This window comes from Thalia democratica, chromosome 2 (genome assembly GCF_965202585.1).
Source record: "Thalia democratica chromosome 2, ktThaDemo2.hap1.1, whole genome shotgun sequence".
Taxonomy (NCBI): Eukaryota; Metazoa; Chordata; class Thaliacea; order Salpida; family Salpidae; genus Thalia; species Thalia democratica.
Window position 1 is genome coordinate 57366266 of NC_139166.1, and position 14156 is coordinate 57380421.

The following is a 14156-nucleotide window of genomic DNA, read 5'->3' on the forward strand; positions in this document are numbered from 1 at the left end:
CTAAATTTTCCAAACAGCAGATAACTTTCAGTATTTTAGTTTTAATAATGTCAAAAGCAAGTAATTTTTAATTTTCTTCAACACAGAAAAATAAACCTCTTAATCCAGCTGATAAAATTAGTTTTTTTTTTTTTTTTTTCAAGTTCTATCAATAAACTAGTTTAAATTATTTTCGAACTTTAATGAATTCTTTACGACGTACAAATGTCAATTGTACAATAAAATTAGTACAAAAATATGTTGTAAACTATTTAAAAAATATTTACGACAAAAACTTAGTTAATATCACTACATAGTTACAAACTATTTATCTTTTTTTAATAATTTTTTATTGAGCACCATTTCATATTTTATGCTAATTCACCAATAACAAATAAGTTTAACAAATATGTAACTACATATAAAATAATTCTAATAATTATTTTAATTATGTTTATTAATCATAAATATTATTTATTGAAAACATATAAATATAAAAATTTAACTCTAAATGTAATTTTGTAATTACAAGCAAAATTTAAATATTTAAGTAAAAACTTGAGCAATGATCATTTGGGAAAATTAAACAAATTTTTTCCACCCTCTGTTAAAAGTCAGCTTGAGATTTTTAACAAAACAATAACAGCCTGATTTTATAGCTGGCCTCAATGAGTGGCTTTCCTGAATATCACTGCGTAAATTTATAAATGATAATCAATTGATAAAATTAAACTACATTAAGCTAAATATTACCAAGTGGTTAGTTTGTGTACATTTTTTACCATAAGTATTCTTAATTTCGTGGTTAACATTTTTGGAAAATAGTTTTAAATTTTAAGTGAAACTCATTCTTTTGGCTACGCACATTGAAACTTAAATTAAAGAGTTAAACTAGGCAAATATTTTATAAAAATATATGATTAATGTTCGCTAAATTTGCCTATAAAGGAATAATGAGTTATTAATATTATACATCTTTCAAAGCTTATCTTAAACATTTAAGATTAAATAAACCAGTAAAAGAAGGGTTATATATCCTAGAAAAGGAAACTAAATAACTATAAAATAAATTCTTACAGGGCTTTATTGTACCCGTAGGATTAATACTTGTAAAAACTTGTTTCTTTCTAATAAATATACTAATGTAATACTTAATACAAAAACAGCTAAAAATGAACTTTAGAATACTTAATAAACTTAGGACTTAATCAAAAGAATTCCATCGATTACATCAGGTCAGTTTTGGATTTTTCGACAGTAATACATTAGCTTAAATATTGAGTTGTTTATTGCTCTACGATTCTGTAGCCCACGGCCTGGTTGTTTTTCAGCTCGTCTATGATCTGCTGGGGAGTTTTTTTCCTGGAAAGCGACAGATACCTGTTTTGCCCTTTTCCGTGACTCTGAGACTTGAGGTTGTACCTGTTTTGTATTTTCAACGTTGTGTGACGGGAATAAATTAAGTAAAGAGTTACAGGGCCAGAAAATAATTTATATAAGTTAATTTTGTTTAATTTAAAAAAAACTACTAAAATATTTAAATTTTTTTCACTTATTTTTCATTATAAATTCCAGTAAGAAGGAAAAACCTACTAGTGAAATTTTACTATAAAGTGTATTTTAATTACAACATAACACCTCCTGGCAATCTGGTGGATTTTTTTTCTTTCTTCTGCCGTGAGCTCGTTCGAGAACACCAACTCGCCAGTTTCGTTCTTCTGAATGTACTCTCTGTTGAACAGAAAAAGTTTATGCTTATAAATAGTAACAGATATTAGTAAAAGATATAAAACAATACACCGTTTTAACCTCGAAGTTTGTTATTAAAACCGTACTTTGTAAACCTTTCTTATAATCCATTGAAAAAATATTTTTGACTGCAATAAAATATTTTAGACAACTTAAGCTTTTTATCCACTAGAAATTTCAAGTGTTAGCAAAATTGTTTTCTTCGTCAATTAAGCTTGAATATTTAAGTAGATTTTGTTTTTGGAAACTTTAGTTTTATGAAACTATAACGTGTCCAAAAATAAAAAAAATCTGCTTAAGTGTATATTTTTTAAAACATTTTTTTAATGAATATATTGTGTTGCCAATATATAATTTACAACATGGCAATGAGCTAAAAACCAATTGAGTAAATTTGTTTAATAAGGCCGGTGAAAAAAACTTAAAGATGTGAAACACCTTAAAGAGTGAAGAGAAGATGTAATTTTAATTGTCGAAATTACTAACTAAAGGCAAATATAGTACTTTTGGTACACATAAACAAGCTTAATTAAATGTCTGACAGATTTAACACGGAAGTCAATTTAAACTGAAGAATCATATATTTAAAAACATAATTTATTACAAAAATTACAGTCACTCCGTTTCACTGCAAAACGGATTTTCAAACTGGGGTGCTGCATTAAAAAATATTAAAATGACAAAATATGTAAAAAATCATAAAACATTAGAAAAATGTATTTAAATTTTTGTAGAAACATGGTGTATAAATTTAAACATTATATAATTAATGACTGATTAGGTTATTGTACAGAAATAAAAACGTTTTAATGGAGTTTAGTTAAAACTTATTAAAATTTAAAAAAATAAAAATTTATTTTGTGTTGTTTACAAATTGAGTAGTTATGGTAAAAAACATACAAAATATGATAAATGTTGATTTTTTATTCAAATTGAATAAACTTTAACTAAGCTTAATAGATAAATGTTATTTCGATACAATAACCTAAATAGTCATTAATTCTACAGTATTAATACTTATACTATTTTTTTTTGTAAAATTTAACTATATCTTTACCAGTATTTTTTCAATTTTTGCATAGTTTGAAAATCTGTTTTTTGGTGAATTTAAGTTATTGAAATGTATATATTTTTAAATACAAATAAATAAGCTCTTACAAAAAAGTTATTAATTATTATTTTTCAAAACACATATTTGGTTTTAAACAAACTTTTATCTAAATTCATAATTAAATGTTAAAGTACAGTAGACTACCGCTTAAGTACGCACTTATCCGGAAGTACAAAAAGATTCTAAATTTTTTGTATATTTTTTATAAACTTTTTATATATTTACATCAAATTTAAATCAACAAATAACCTGAGATTGTGACAGTCCTGTTATTAAATGTTAATAAACTTAATACTTATGTAGTGGTTGCAGAAAAGTGAAAAGAATAATGATATTTGAGCTGTAATGCTATAAAATAAATAAATCTAGATGACAAAGTTAAAAAAACTTAAAATATGTACAACATAGTTAAGTCATAATTTAATTTAAATGTACACAAATTGATGTTTTGAAAATGTTTGGTAAACACAATGTAGTTTGGTACTTTCCCTCTAACAAAGCAAAATATGGAAAATATGGCTTAGTATTCTTTTTTATATCATTGACTGACATTGACTTTTTATCACAAATGTACGTACTAATTATGTAGAAACTTTTTATAGAAAAAATAAATCATTTTAAAATCTATTAAAAAATTTTGCAGATTAGAATTATGTGTTAAATTTTATTTAAATTAAAAAGACTTGTATATTTGGCTTAATTATTTAATGCCTACTTGTAAGAGAGAAAAAAAACAACTAAATTTCATATTATACTATGTCGTCAAAAAGTACGCATTACCCGTGCTAAGTACGCACTTTTTGGACGGGTTCAATTTGCGTACTTAAGCGGTAGTCTACTGTACTTATATGATATGTTTCTATAACTTCAGTTAATTAAAATGTGTTATTTAACACCATACCTTTCATACCAAAGTTCAGTTTAGAAGTTTGTTTTTATTACAAAATATTCAAAAATTTATTCAATCAAACCAAGTTTTATATAAAGAAATTAAGATTGAAATATTTAACTTGAATGATATTAACAGTAGTCATTTATATTTTGTATTTCGATAACTAAATAAAAAAAGTAAATTTTCTTGATGATTTCTTATGATAGCTCAAACACCTTACCCTGACTTTAATACTAAGTTAAAAATTTTGAATAAAAAAAAATGTTTTGAACAAATAGTTCCTAGATTATACATAAAAATGTCTAACTTCTTCAACTCTTTAGTTAATTATTGTGAGTCAGAAACATAAAATAACTAAAAACACATATAAAAAGGTTACTCAGTAAATGAATAAAATACAATTTAAGTTGTAAATAATAATTACATTCACAAACTGGTGATTCGCATACGAAGTTGTACAAAAATATGAACATAAAGGTATGATATATTAATGTCAAACACACAGATAAAACTTACAAATAGTTGATGTTTAGCATAAATATTAAAAAAAATATATATATATATATATATATAAGATGTAACGTTATAAGGCGTTAAATCCTGGAGATCCTGATAAACTAAGCTTATCGGAATGTATATCACAGATGTTCTTGTGCTAAAACTTTATTCCGACTAACGGCGTTTCACTGCTCTCAAATAAATTTAAGAACAGATCTACGGAGTCTCAAAATATATATATATATATATATATATAACAAATCTAACTCCACAATTTTCTGAGCGTCCTGATAAGAAATGACATCTCTATTTTTCTTGTTGCTTCCCAGACAGCCCCTGCCAACTTGCCCGCCCGCTTGCACCGGCTCGCTTATTCCGTTTCCTTATTTACATCTTTTGTTATTTCTAACAAAACAATTTTAAAACAAGTGTATTGCAGAACGTTTGTACTTGATACTTTTGAAACAAATAACCCAATTAAACTTGACAAAACTGGTAAAAACTCTGTAATATAAACTTTTTAAATTATTAAGTAATTACAAAAAATGACAGACAAATTTTTAGTTAAATACATGGAAATTTAAATACTACAACTAGTTAAAACAAACCAACCCATGTTACCGCACCCTTTTCCCTCCTCCCACCCCATTTTCTTCAGCATTCTGTTGCCAATATTTTCATCGCCGATCACGTTTGCATTGCTGCCAACTGCTAGGTTGCCACTGTTTTGTTTATTACAATATTATTAACTATATAAAGCAACTTGCTAAATTAACTTTGTTGGTGAGGTTTAGGTTTTATTTCTTGTTACTGGGTGGTCCCCCAGGAACAAAAGTTTTTACGGTTTTAATTTCTAAACCGTTGAATAATTCATTTTACTCATACGAATCAGTATTTACAAAAAATAAGAAGAGAATGTACAGCAAGCAAAACCGTTTTTTGTTCAAAAGTTTAGTGTTGATTTTGTTATTGGACAGTAATAAACAACTAAAGCTTTTAAGTTTTAACATTTAAACAGCTAAATAACTCATTTTACTCGTACGAATCAACACTTGCAAAATTCTGAGAAGAAAATGTACAACCAAAAATGATCAATAAAGCATTGAAAAAGCGTTCGGAGAACTTTGATAAAAATAATCAGTATGTTCGCTAACGGTCAACAATACGCTGCCTTGAAAACGCTTTCAATGTAAGCAAACTTTTTACAATGGAAAAATAAAAATCAAGAACACTCACGTGTCGACGATCTGCTGCCTGGAGACGCCGTTCTCGCTGTTCCTCTGCTCCTCGATGACCAAGCACTTCTTCTTCAGCTCCTCCCACGCGCGCTCGCACGCCTGCTTGCTCGCATCCTTCTTGCTCGACGACTGCTGCTTGCTCACCAGCTCGCCCGCCAACAGCACCGAGCACTCCCACAACTCCTCGCCTACCTGTGTTTGTGTTTGATAAATAAGTCTACAGATTGGAAGTTGCTGCTGTAGTGTTTAACACGAAAATATAAATACAAAGTTGCAAAATATTTGGAAGGTTACTCGTAGAATTTTGTCAGTGTTATTGAAAATACGGTTTCAATAATGTGCTTTATTACAAACATACTTTTGAATTTAAAAAAAGATAACATCTATTTATTTAAATAATATTGTGGTGTTATAAGGGGACAAGACACAAGAACTGAGAGATATTCTAAAGTTGTGGATAAATAAATACAAAGGCGTTTGAGCTAAGATAATAATTTGCACCTAAGTTTAAAAGTTTAGTTAGGTAAGTTTCTTACCTGAAATTATCTTTGACCACTTTTCCTTATAGACTTTGAAAAATCATAAACTTATAAACTTTAGCATGGCCACAGATACAAACCAAAGGCAAATAAAAAAACATTTTTAATAAAATTTACTAAGGGGGTGTGTGCTAAATTAACAACTTTGATCCCTTATAACAAAAATAAATAAAAATAAATATAGTTGCTAAAATAAAAGTATACCAAATAAGAATAGTAGATTTTGAATAAAAAGTTATTAGTTTTTACTGACAAGAAACTAATTTAACTTAAATAAAAAGTCTGTTATTGCCTAAATTTCATCAACTACATTTAATATTGCACGCAACTGTCTTTTTAACAAACAATATTTTACAATGTTCGAAATTTTTGCTAGCGGTGTATAGTGCAAAAACTTCACGAAAGCATTTTTTTCTTCAAAACGAACAAGCACCAACCTGCTCGTAGGTCCTGTCAAACGGCACGTCGTTCAGCTTGGCCGACTTCTGCAGGGAGTTGGCCAGGTTGCCGCCCTCGGCCCGCACCAGCACGAAGCCGTCCATGGTGCCCGCGCGCGCGCTCTTGCTTTCCACCGGCGCCCGCGTGAACTTGCGGTGCTTGCTGTTGCACGGCGGCAGGTACAGCTCCTTGTCTGTTTAGTTTGTCTGCTTGTTATGTAAGTGTTCTGTTAAGCAAAAAACTGCATTTTTTTTAAATAACTTTTTCTATTCGACTCTAGATTGTCATAATTGTATAAAAAAACACAACAACATTTATGTAGAACTATGTTTTAAAAAACAGACATAAAAAGTTGAGGACTAAAGATTTTCATTTAAAAAAATACTTTTTTTTTGACTACTTTTCTTTTGCTTTTATCAATTATTAACATTTTTATAAGTGAACTAGCTTTCGAAATAAATTTTAAAACAAACTTTGCATTTTATATTTTATTACTAAATAAAATTTTTAAAAATATAAAAACTACTATGCCATAAAAATGCCAACTTAAGACCAGTAAACAATCAAAGTATTTTGAAAAACCTTCCGAACACTATTTCAAACTCAAGACTTTATTTACACAAACAAATTTTCAAACCTTGCCTTCGCATTTTCTCGCTTCTGACCGCGATGTCGTACACGATACTTCCTCCCTCCACGGAAGACATGTCAACCCGCTTGTAACACTTGAGGAAGGTGGCCTGTGTCCTCAGCACTTCGATTGCGTCCGTGACCGCCCGAAGCTGGCTGTCGAACTGTTGGGAACAATACAAGCTGAACTTGTCTTTTACACACTGATTAAACTTGGCGAAATTTTACTGTTACCTACATTAACTTGAAAGACTAATTGACTAATAATGTTTTTGTATATGTATAAAAAGTAAAAGAGTAGTTTTTATTTTATTCGAATTAACTACTAAAAGTTACATAGTATCAAACAAAACAACTATCTTAAATAAAAATGTAAACAGGGTTGCCATTCGTTTTTTCAAAAATTTTTCCAGGTTTTCCAATTTACTTTCAGGTTTTTAAAAGTACACATTTTTGAGTCTATTTTTAGTTTTAAGTTAATTTCTATATAAGAAAATGTGTTGAATAGTATAAAAACAATGAAAAAATACTGTAAAGTTACTTTAAATGTGTTTTTTAATAATTTTTTTTTCTGTGACAAAAAAATTTTATTTATATGAAATATTTTTTGTTTCAAATCAAATTTTACTGATAATTACTGAAAATGTAAAAATTATTAAAAATTCCAGGTTTTTCCAGGTTATTTTTGCCTAAATTGTCAAATTCCAGGTTTCCAGGTAAAGTGGCAACCCTGTGTGAAGCTTGCAAAAAAGTCGATACGCTTTGAAAAGCACAAAAATTATTTTTTAATATAAAAGTATTTCAATCTCACCTTGCTGCTAGCCACACCGAACGAAACGAAAACCTCGTCGATGTAAACTTCGCAAACCCAACTTTGGAAGTCGAAGGCGATATTTTCTCTCCAGCTGTAACATCTGCTCCACTCCTCGTACAGCGCCACATCATCTTTATTTAGTTGGTAGAAGCTGAAATAATTTCTTTTTTGTTAAATTTTAAATTTCTACAAACAAGCCAAGTTATTTTATATATTTGAGAAAATAAAAACTGATGCTTTAAAGAACACTTACTCTTGTAATAATTCATAATCTTAACGTTTATTAATAAAACAACACAAATTTTATTAACGAAAAGTAATGCTTAACTGAATCAATTATCACTTTAAAATTAATTGGATAAAATAATTAATTATACTTCTTTCTTCTATGCGTAACACGCTTTATATTATGCACAAACAAATAACTAGAGTAACAACTGAAGTCTTGTCTTTTATCAAGCATATAAAAACAAGATATACTTTAAACTGTTTATGCAATAAAAAGTGATAATTAAAAAAAAATTCTAGACAAACAAACTTTAAAACATAAAAACGACAAAATTCTTACAAACAATGAACCAACCAAAATTCCAACTTGACCCTGAAGTTGCCCGTGTGCAGCAACCGGTGCAACTTGTCAGCAGTCTCAATCTCCACCTCGCACAAATCCTTGTGGTTCTTCTTCACCGCCATCGCCACGCTCGTCACCCCGCGCGACTTCGACCACGACGGCTTCGTCTTCTTCACCAGCATCTCTCCCTCCTTCCTGTACGACCTCTGGGTTCGCTGAGGGAACTTTTCCCTGCTGAACTGCTTCTGCTGCGGGTGGTTCCGGTCGAAACTTCCCTGCTTCTGCTCCCTTCTCCTCGACGGCGGCTTCTTCTGAACCGGTTGCTTCTTGAGCGGCTTTTCGGGGCTTTTCTCGATCAGGTTCTTCCTCGGGTGCTGCGGCTTGCTAACAGGCGAAACCTGCAACGCCTCGCACTTTTTCGACAGCTCCCCGATGACGGGGTTGCTGACGGCCGAGGTGCTGTTCAACTTACTTGTGCTGCTTGATGAAATACTGTTTTGATTTAAAACGTTACGCGAACTTAAACTACTGTTACGAAAATCTAGCGAAGGCATGCTGCCCGTTGCAATGTTTACTGGATTTTCCGAATCGCCGAACATGCTGAAAATATCGTTTTTAATACTCACGCCGGAAGGGCCGGCCTTGCTACTTACGTAAGTTAAATTAGTTTTATTTGAAATATGAGACGAGGCAGTTGATATTAACGGTTTATTATCAGGTGGCGAGGTAACAACAACAGGAGATGGCGGGGTCGGGGGCCTTAAGGTGTCCCCCTTGACAAAATAAATGGGTTTAAAATTGTAAGGTAGCTTGCTGTAGTAGGGGTCTAGTTGTTGTGCCGCCTCCGCTTGGCTTGGTTGTTGTTTGCCTGTGAAAACGAAACGAGTTAGAAAAACAGAAAATGTTCTACAAAAAAAAGGTTTTACTGCGACATGAAGTTTTATACAAGTAAAAATGTTTTACATAAGATGAGGTGGTTAAACTACCAGTTGGATTTTAAAACCTGGTCACTTTTCAAATTAAACTTAAAGTGTAAAAGTTAATTTTAATATGCACTAGCTAAAATCATTACTTGTTACTATAACATTAATAAAAACAAAAATTATTTTTAAACTCAATATAACTTTGTTCAAAAAATAAAGGGAAACAAATTTAACTTAATAATAAATTAACCTGCCACCTGATACTCATGTTCCTGCAGCAAGTTGTGAGCGTCGCCGACTCCCTGCTCCATGTTCTTCACTTCAGCTTCCGCCGCTGCTGGGTACCTGTTTTTATATAAGAGTCACTTAAATAAAAATTATTTGTGAATGGTTTTTAAATAAAACTCACTTAAGCGAGAAAATAAATGGAGTTTCATACTTTTCTATGAACTTTATATTAAAATATTGGAGTTTTTTTTTTACTAATTTTTAAATGAAACTTTATTCTAAGTGAAGATGTTCTATTAAATAAAAAGGTACTACTAGTATTAAAATCTATGTTTTTTGTTAAATGCGATGTTTAAACTGAAGATGTTTGTATGCATCCTGGATATTACTTTTAAAAGATAAGATTTTTGATCAATATGCATAGAAGTTATGCATTATAACTTTCAAAAGATTGTTCCAAATATGATAGATATATACTTAGTAAACTATAGAAATTAATTTCCTACAAATCACAAAAAAATTACTCAATTGAGAAAAAGTCTTACTTTAAAATTTTGTTATATGAATTTAGTTTTTATGTGAAAACTTATCATATTTCAAGTAATCAATGAGTATCAATATTTTTAAAGTATTTTTTATTAACAAAATTTTCTAGAATTTATACCTAAAACTATTTCTCAACTATAATTTCATAAATAGTAGCTTTTTTTAATATTTTTGAAAAGAATAAAAAAATTGAAGATCTTCCTCTTTATGCATTATCATATTCTAAATTGTTAGAATTTAAGCCTAGAAAACTTGAATAAAACCTTTAAAATCCTTTATGTTTACTTCCAATAAAGTACACAATGAACTTTTTTTAATTCATTAAAAAACATTAAAAATATCGTAAAAAGTTGTCTATAAACTAAAAAAGGTATAAATTAAGATGTTTTTTAAATGTAGGCAAATAAATATTACTTTTAAAAAAATACTAAATGAATTTTAAGCCAATACAACCTCCTTTATGGTTTATAATTTTATATAGCATTTTATACATTAAGATAAATTTAGTTAACTACTTTGCTGGAGATACTTTTTGAAATTACTTACAAGTGATTTATAAAGGTAAGTATAACATTTTTATTGCATACAAAAATGAATTTAATTTCAATATTTGATGGTACTTAATTTTACCACTCCTTAATTAAATTAATGCAAAATTGGTTATAAACAGCAATATGAAAGTTACCTTGAACACAAAGACTATTTATTAAATTGAAAACTACTAAAAAACAGCAATCCATATTAATCATAACAAAATTTTGCTTATTAATTTACATGAGAAAAAATATATATTATATAATAAGATTTGTAAACACTATGAATGTAAGCAATAATTCTACAAAAAAAAATATTTAAGCGTGTATAAAAATTAAAACACTTAACTGTTATATTTACCTTTATTTGTATACTACTTTTAATACTGGAAATTTTTTGATTAATTTTTTGTTACAAAAGTATAAACAAGCAAACTAACAGTATTAAAAATAATATACTACTTTATTAATCAGCCAAATTCTGTAATATATTGAAACACTTTTAAAGCTTAAAATGTATAACTGTTGAAGATAGTTAAAAATAGTTTTTTCAACATTACTTTATCCAATGTTTTATTTATAATGTAAATATAGTATTTTAATTTTTGAAATAAAATGAAATAAAATCTTTAAAAGATCAATCTGTTTTGAAATTTATATGTATGTAAGTTGTTCAAGTAATTATATGATACTTGTATTGAAAAAATTACATGTAAACTGGAGCATAAAACTAAAATTAAACTATAATTTTACATTTAATAAAAAGGAAGGTGCTTTTTCCTTAAACAAGAGTTTTATAAGAAGCAAATCATGAGTTTTAAGTAATTGTTACAACAATGTGTATTGTAAATAACTTTTACTAACTAATAATAACTAACTAATAAACAATTGCTACAAAACTAACCTTAAATAAAACTTAGAATAGTTATCAAAGCATAACACATACAAACCTGTTGCCGTGGAACCTCATGTTGGCCCACACCTCCGAGAGGCAGATGAGCCTCTTCTTGTTGTGGTAGTTGGGCCAGTTGACGGTGAGGAACTTCTTCCTGGCGAACCAGTGGCTTGCGGACTCCCACTGGTCCCTGTACATTTCCAAATCGGCGATTTCGCGCGACTCACTTATCAATTGGTTCACATCCATGTTCTTTTTCATTAGGTTTAATCTGTTTACATGTAGTAAGAGTTTTTATACAAATTTGTTTGATAAATTGTTTTGAAATAGGCTGTTTACTTACACTAGTAAAATTTTTACTTTTATAATTTACTTAACATTTTTTATTTAATTACAAATTCAACCTTAGAATTTTTAGCTATTTAATTTTTACATGTGGCCAATTATCAAAAAAACACATTGTGCACAATTTAATACAATTTTAAGAAACTTTTATAGTGCATTTCTTGTTTTCTGAAAAAACTTCTTTAGACAGTTTTACCCAAAGCTTTCTTTGAAAATACCTAATAGAATTTTTTTAAGTTTAATTGATTTACTTATAAAATCTTTACACTAAGCATCTACTAAACAAAATATTTTATAGCTTTTACAGCACAAAAGTTACTAATTAAGGAACTTTATATTTTAGAGTTAGTTTAAAAACATTCTTACAGCAAAATATTTTTAAGAATGTATTACTTAAATTCTGACAACTTTACTTTTTTATAATTACTTTTACTTAGTTTGGAAATTTCAAGTAGTTTAATCTTTGGCTAAATTTAAAAAGTATTTTTGATAAGATTAAATTATGAATTTTGTACAAAATTGCACTCCCTACATCTAAATCAGGGTTTTCCAAACAAGGCCATGAGCAGTAAGCGGATCACAGGGGGCCATGAGGTCATAATTTTAAGCTTGTACAGGATATTCTGGAGTTGATGATGAAGAGCAAAAAAAAGGTATTAGGCCTTTTTAATGGTAGTTTTGAAATGTATACTAGATATTAATAGATATCTTATATATGAGATATAATATTTCTATATATAGAAATGGAAAAATTTAGGAAGTTTAGGGGGCAACAAGCCGTAAAAGACGGAGCCACAAGCCCATAATTTTAAACTTACACTAAATGTTCTGTAGTTGATGGTTTAGAGCAAAAAAAGTCTTATGCGGCTTTAATGGTAGTATTTTGAGAAATTCTTTTGGAGGGATACTTTGAAAAAAAAACTTTGGGAAACCTGTTCTGGATCAACACTATTCTGGTCTATTATGGGTATATATACACGATCAATATATCAATAATTTTTAAAAAAATCATTTGAGCACCATTACCCATTTGTAAACCTGATACAAAGTCACTAAAAATGTTATTCCAACTGGTAACTGCTTAACATTTTCTCAAAACATTAAAACTATATATTTAATAGTTTAAAATAAATCTTTAAATATTTCAAATATAATTATTTATTACAAAATAGTTTTTGCACAAGAAAAAATCATCTTATGCATTCTATAAAATGGATTAAGAAAAACTTTATCAGAGAATAAAACATACTAAAATTTAATAATATTTCATATAATCGATTTAGTTGTAACAAAACATAACCTTGCTTGCTGTAAATTATAGATTAATGTTACTCTCAGAACTTATTTCAACTTAAGTAGTTTAAAAATGATTTGTTTTCTCCAGTTAGTCTTTATCTTTAGTTTTGTAAAATGATGTATATAAAAAGTTTGTTAAGTTTAAATAAGAATAAAACCACAATAAAAGTTAAAATACTTTTACTTATAGAACTTACATTTATAATATTTCTAATTATAATTTTTTCTAATGCTTTATACTTGTATGAGTAAAATTGAATTTGTAAACATTTTTATAGATATTTAAGTTTACAAATGTTAGAGGCACAACAACTGTATGTCCATGTTTCTTAAATGTTTGCATACTTTAGCTTACATGTTAAATAAAATCATAACAAGATATACTTCATAGTTTTTTTTTTATTAAAAAAATTATAAAAAGTAATTATATACAGATATTTTTACCATATATAACAAAATAAAAATTTGTAATCAACTTAATTGTATTTTTAAATGAACTATAAAGTAAAGTACTTAGTATTTTGAAATGATTTAAAGAATAACTAAAACTAGGATTGAATAGTTTAACAACAATAATAAAAACAAAACTTACCTAAATATAACTACCAGAGAACAAAACAAAGTTCAGAAACAAACAGTGTAACAAAATTTTAGTAAAACTGTATAAAAGATTTCAAAATTATTATTTTACTTATATTTAAATTTCAGATAGCTGATTTGTTGTAAGAGAATATTTTTGTATTTAATCTATTAAAAACAACAAACTTTTAATTTAAATTATTTTTGATATTTTAGTCACATAGCTACTAACTATATGCTATTACTAAAAAATAAAAAACTTTAACTTAATGTTTTTTTTTTTTAATTGCTTTATAAACTATTTTTATATATTAAAAATTGCTAAAAACCTCAATAATTTTCAAGTACAGCT

At 28.1% G+C, this 14156-nt stretch overlaps 1 protein-coding gene across 1 annotated transcript; it reads right to left on the minus strand.

Annotated features, from left to right (window-relative positions):
• Window positions 1–567: 567 nt before the first annotated feature.
• On the minus strand, window positions 568–13885 carry LOC145829371 (uncharacterized). Its single transcript, XM_082937141.1, has 12 exons — window positions 13818–13885; window positions 11640–11855; window positions 9633–9727; window positions 8472–9327; window positions 7886–8039; window positions 7082–7238; window positions 6444–6637; window positions 5466–5659; window positions 4842–4951; window positions 4497–4611; window positions 1618–1710; window positions 568–1401 (listed from the first exon to the last, which is right to left on the minus strand). The coding sequence occupies exons 2-12, from the start codon at window positions 11843–11845 to the stop codon at window positions 1266–1268; spliced, it is 2310 nt and encodes a 769-aa protein (XP_082793267.1). The 5' UTR covers window positions 11846–11855; window positions 13818–13885; the 3' UTR covers window positions 568–1265.
• Between the last annotated feature and the right edge of the window lie 271 nt (window positions 13886–14156).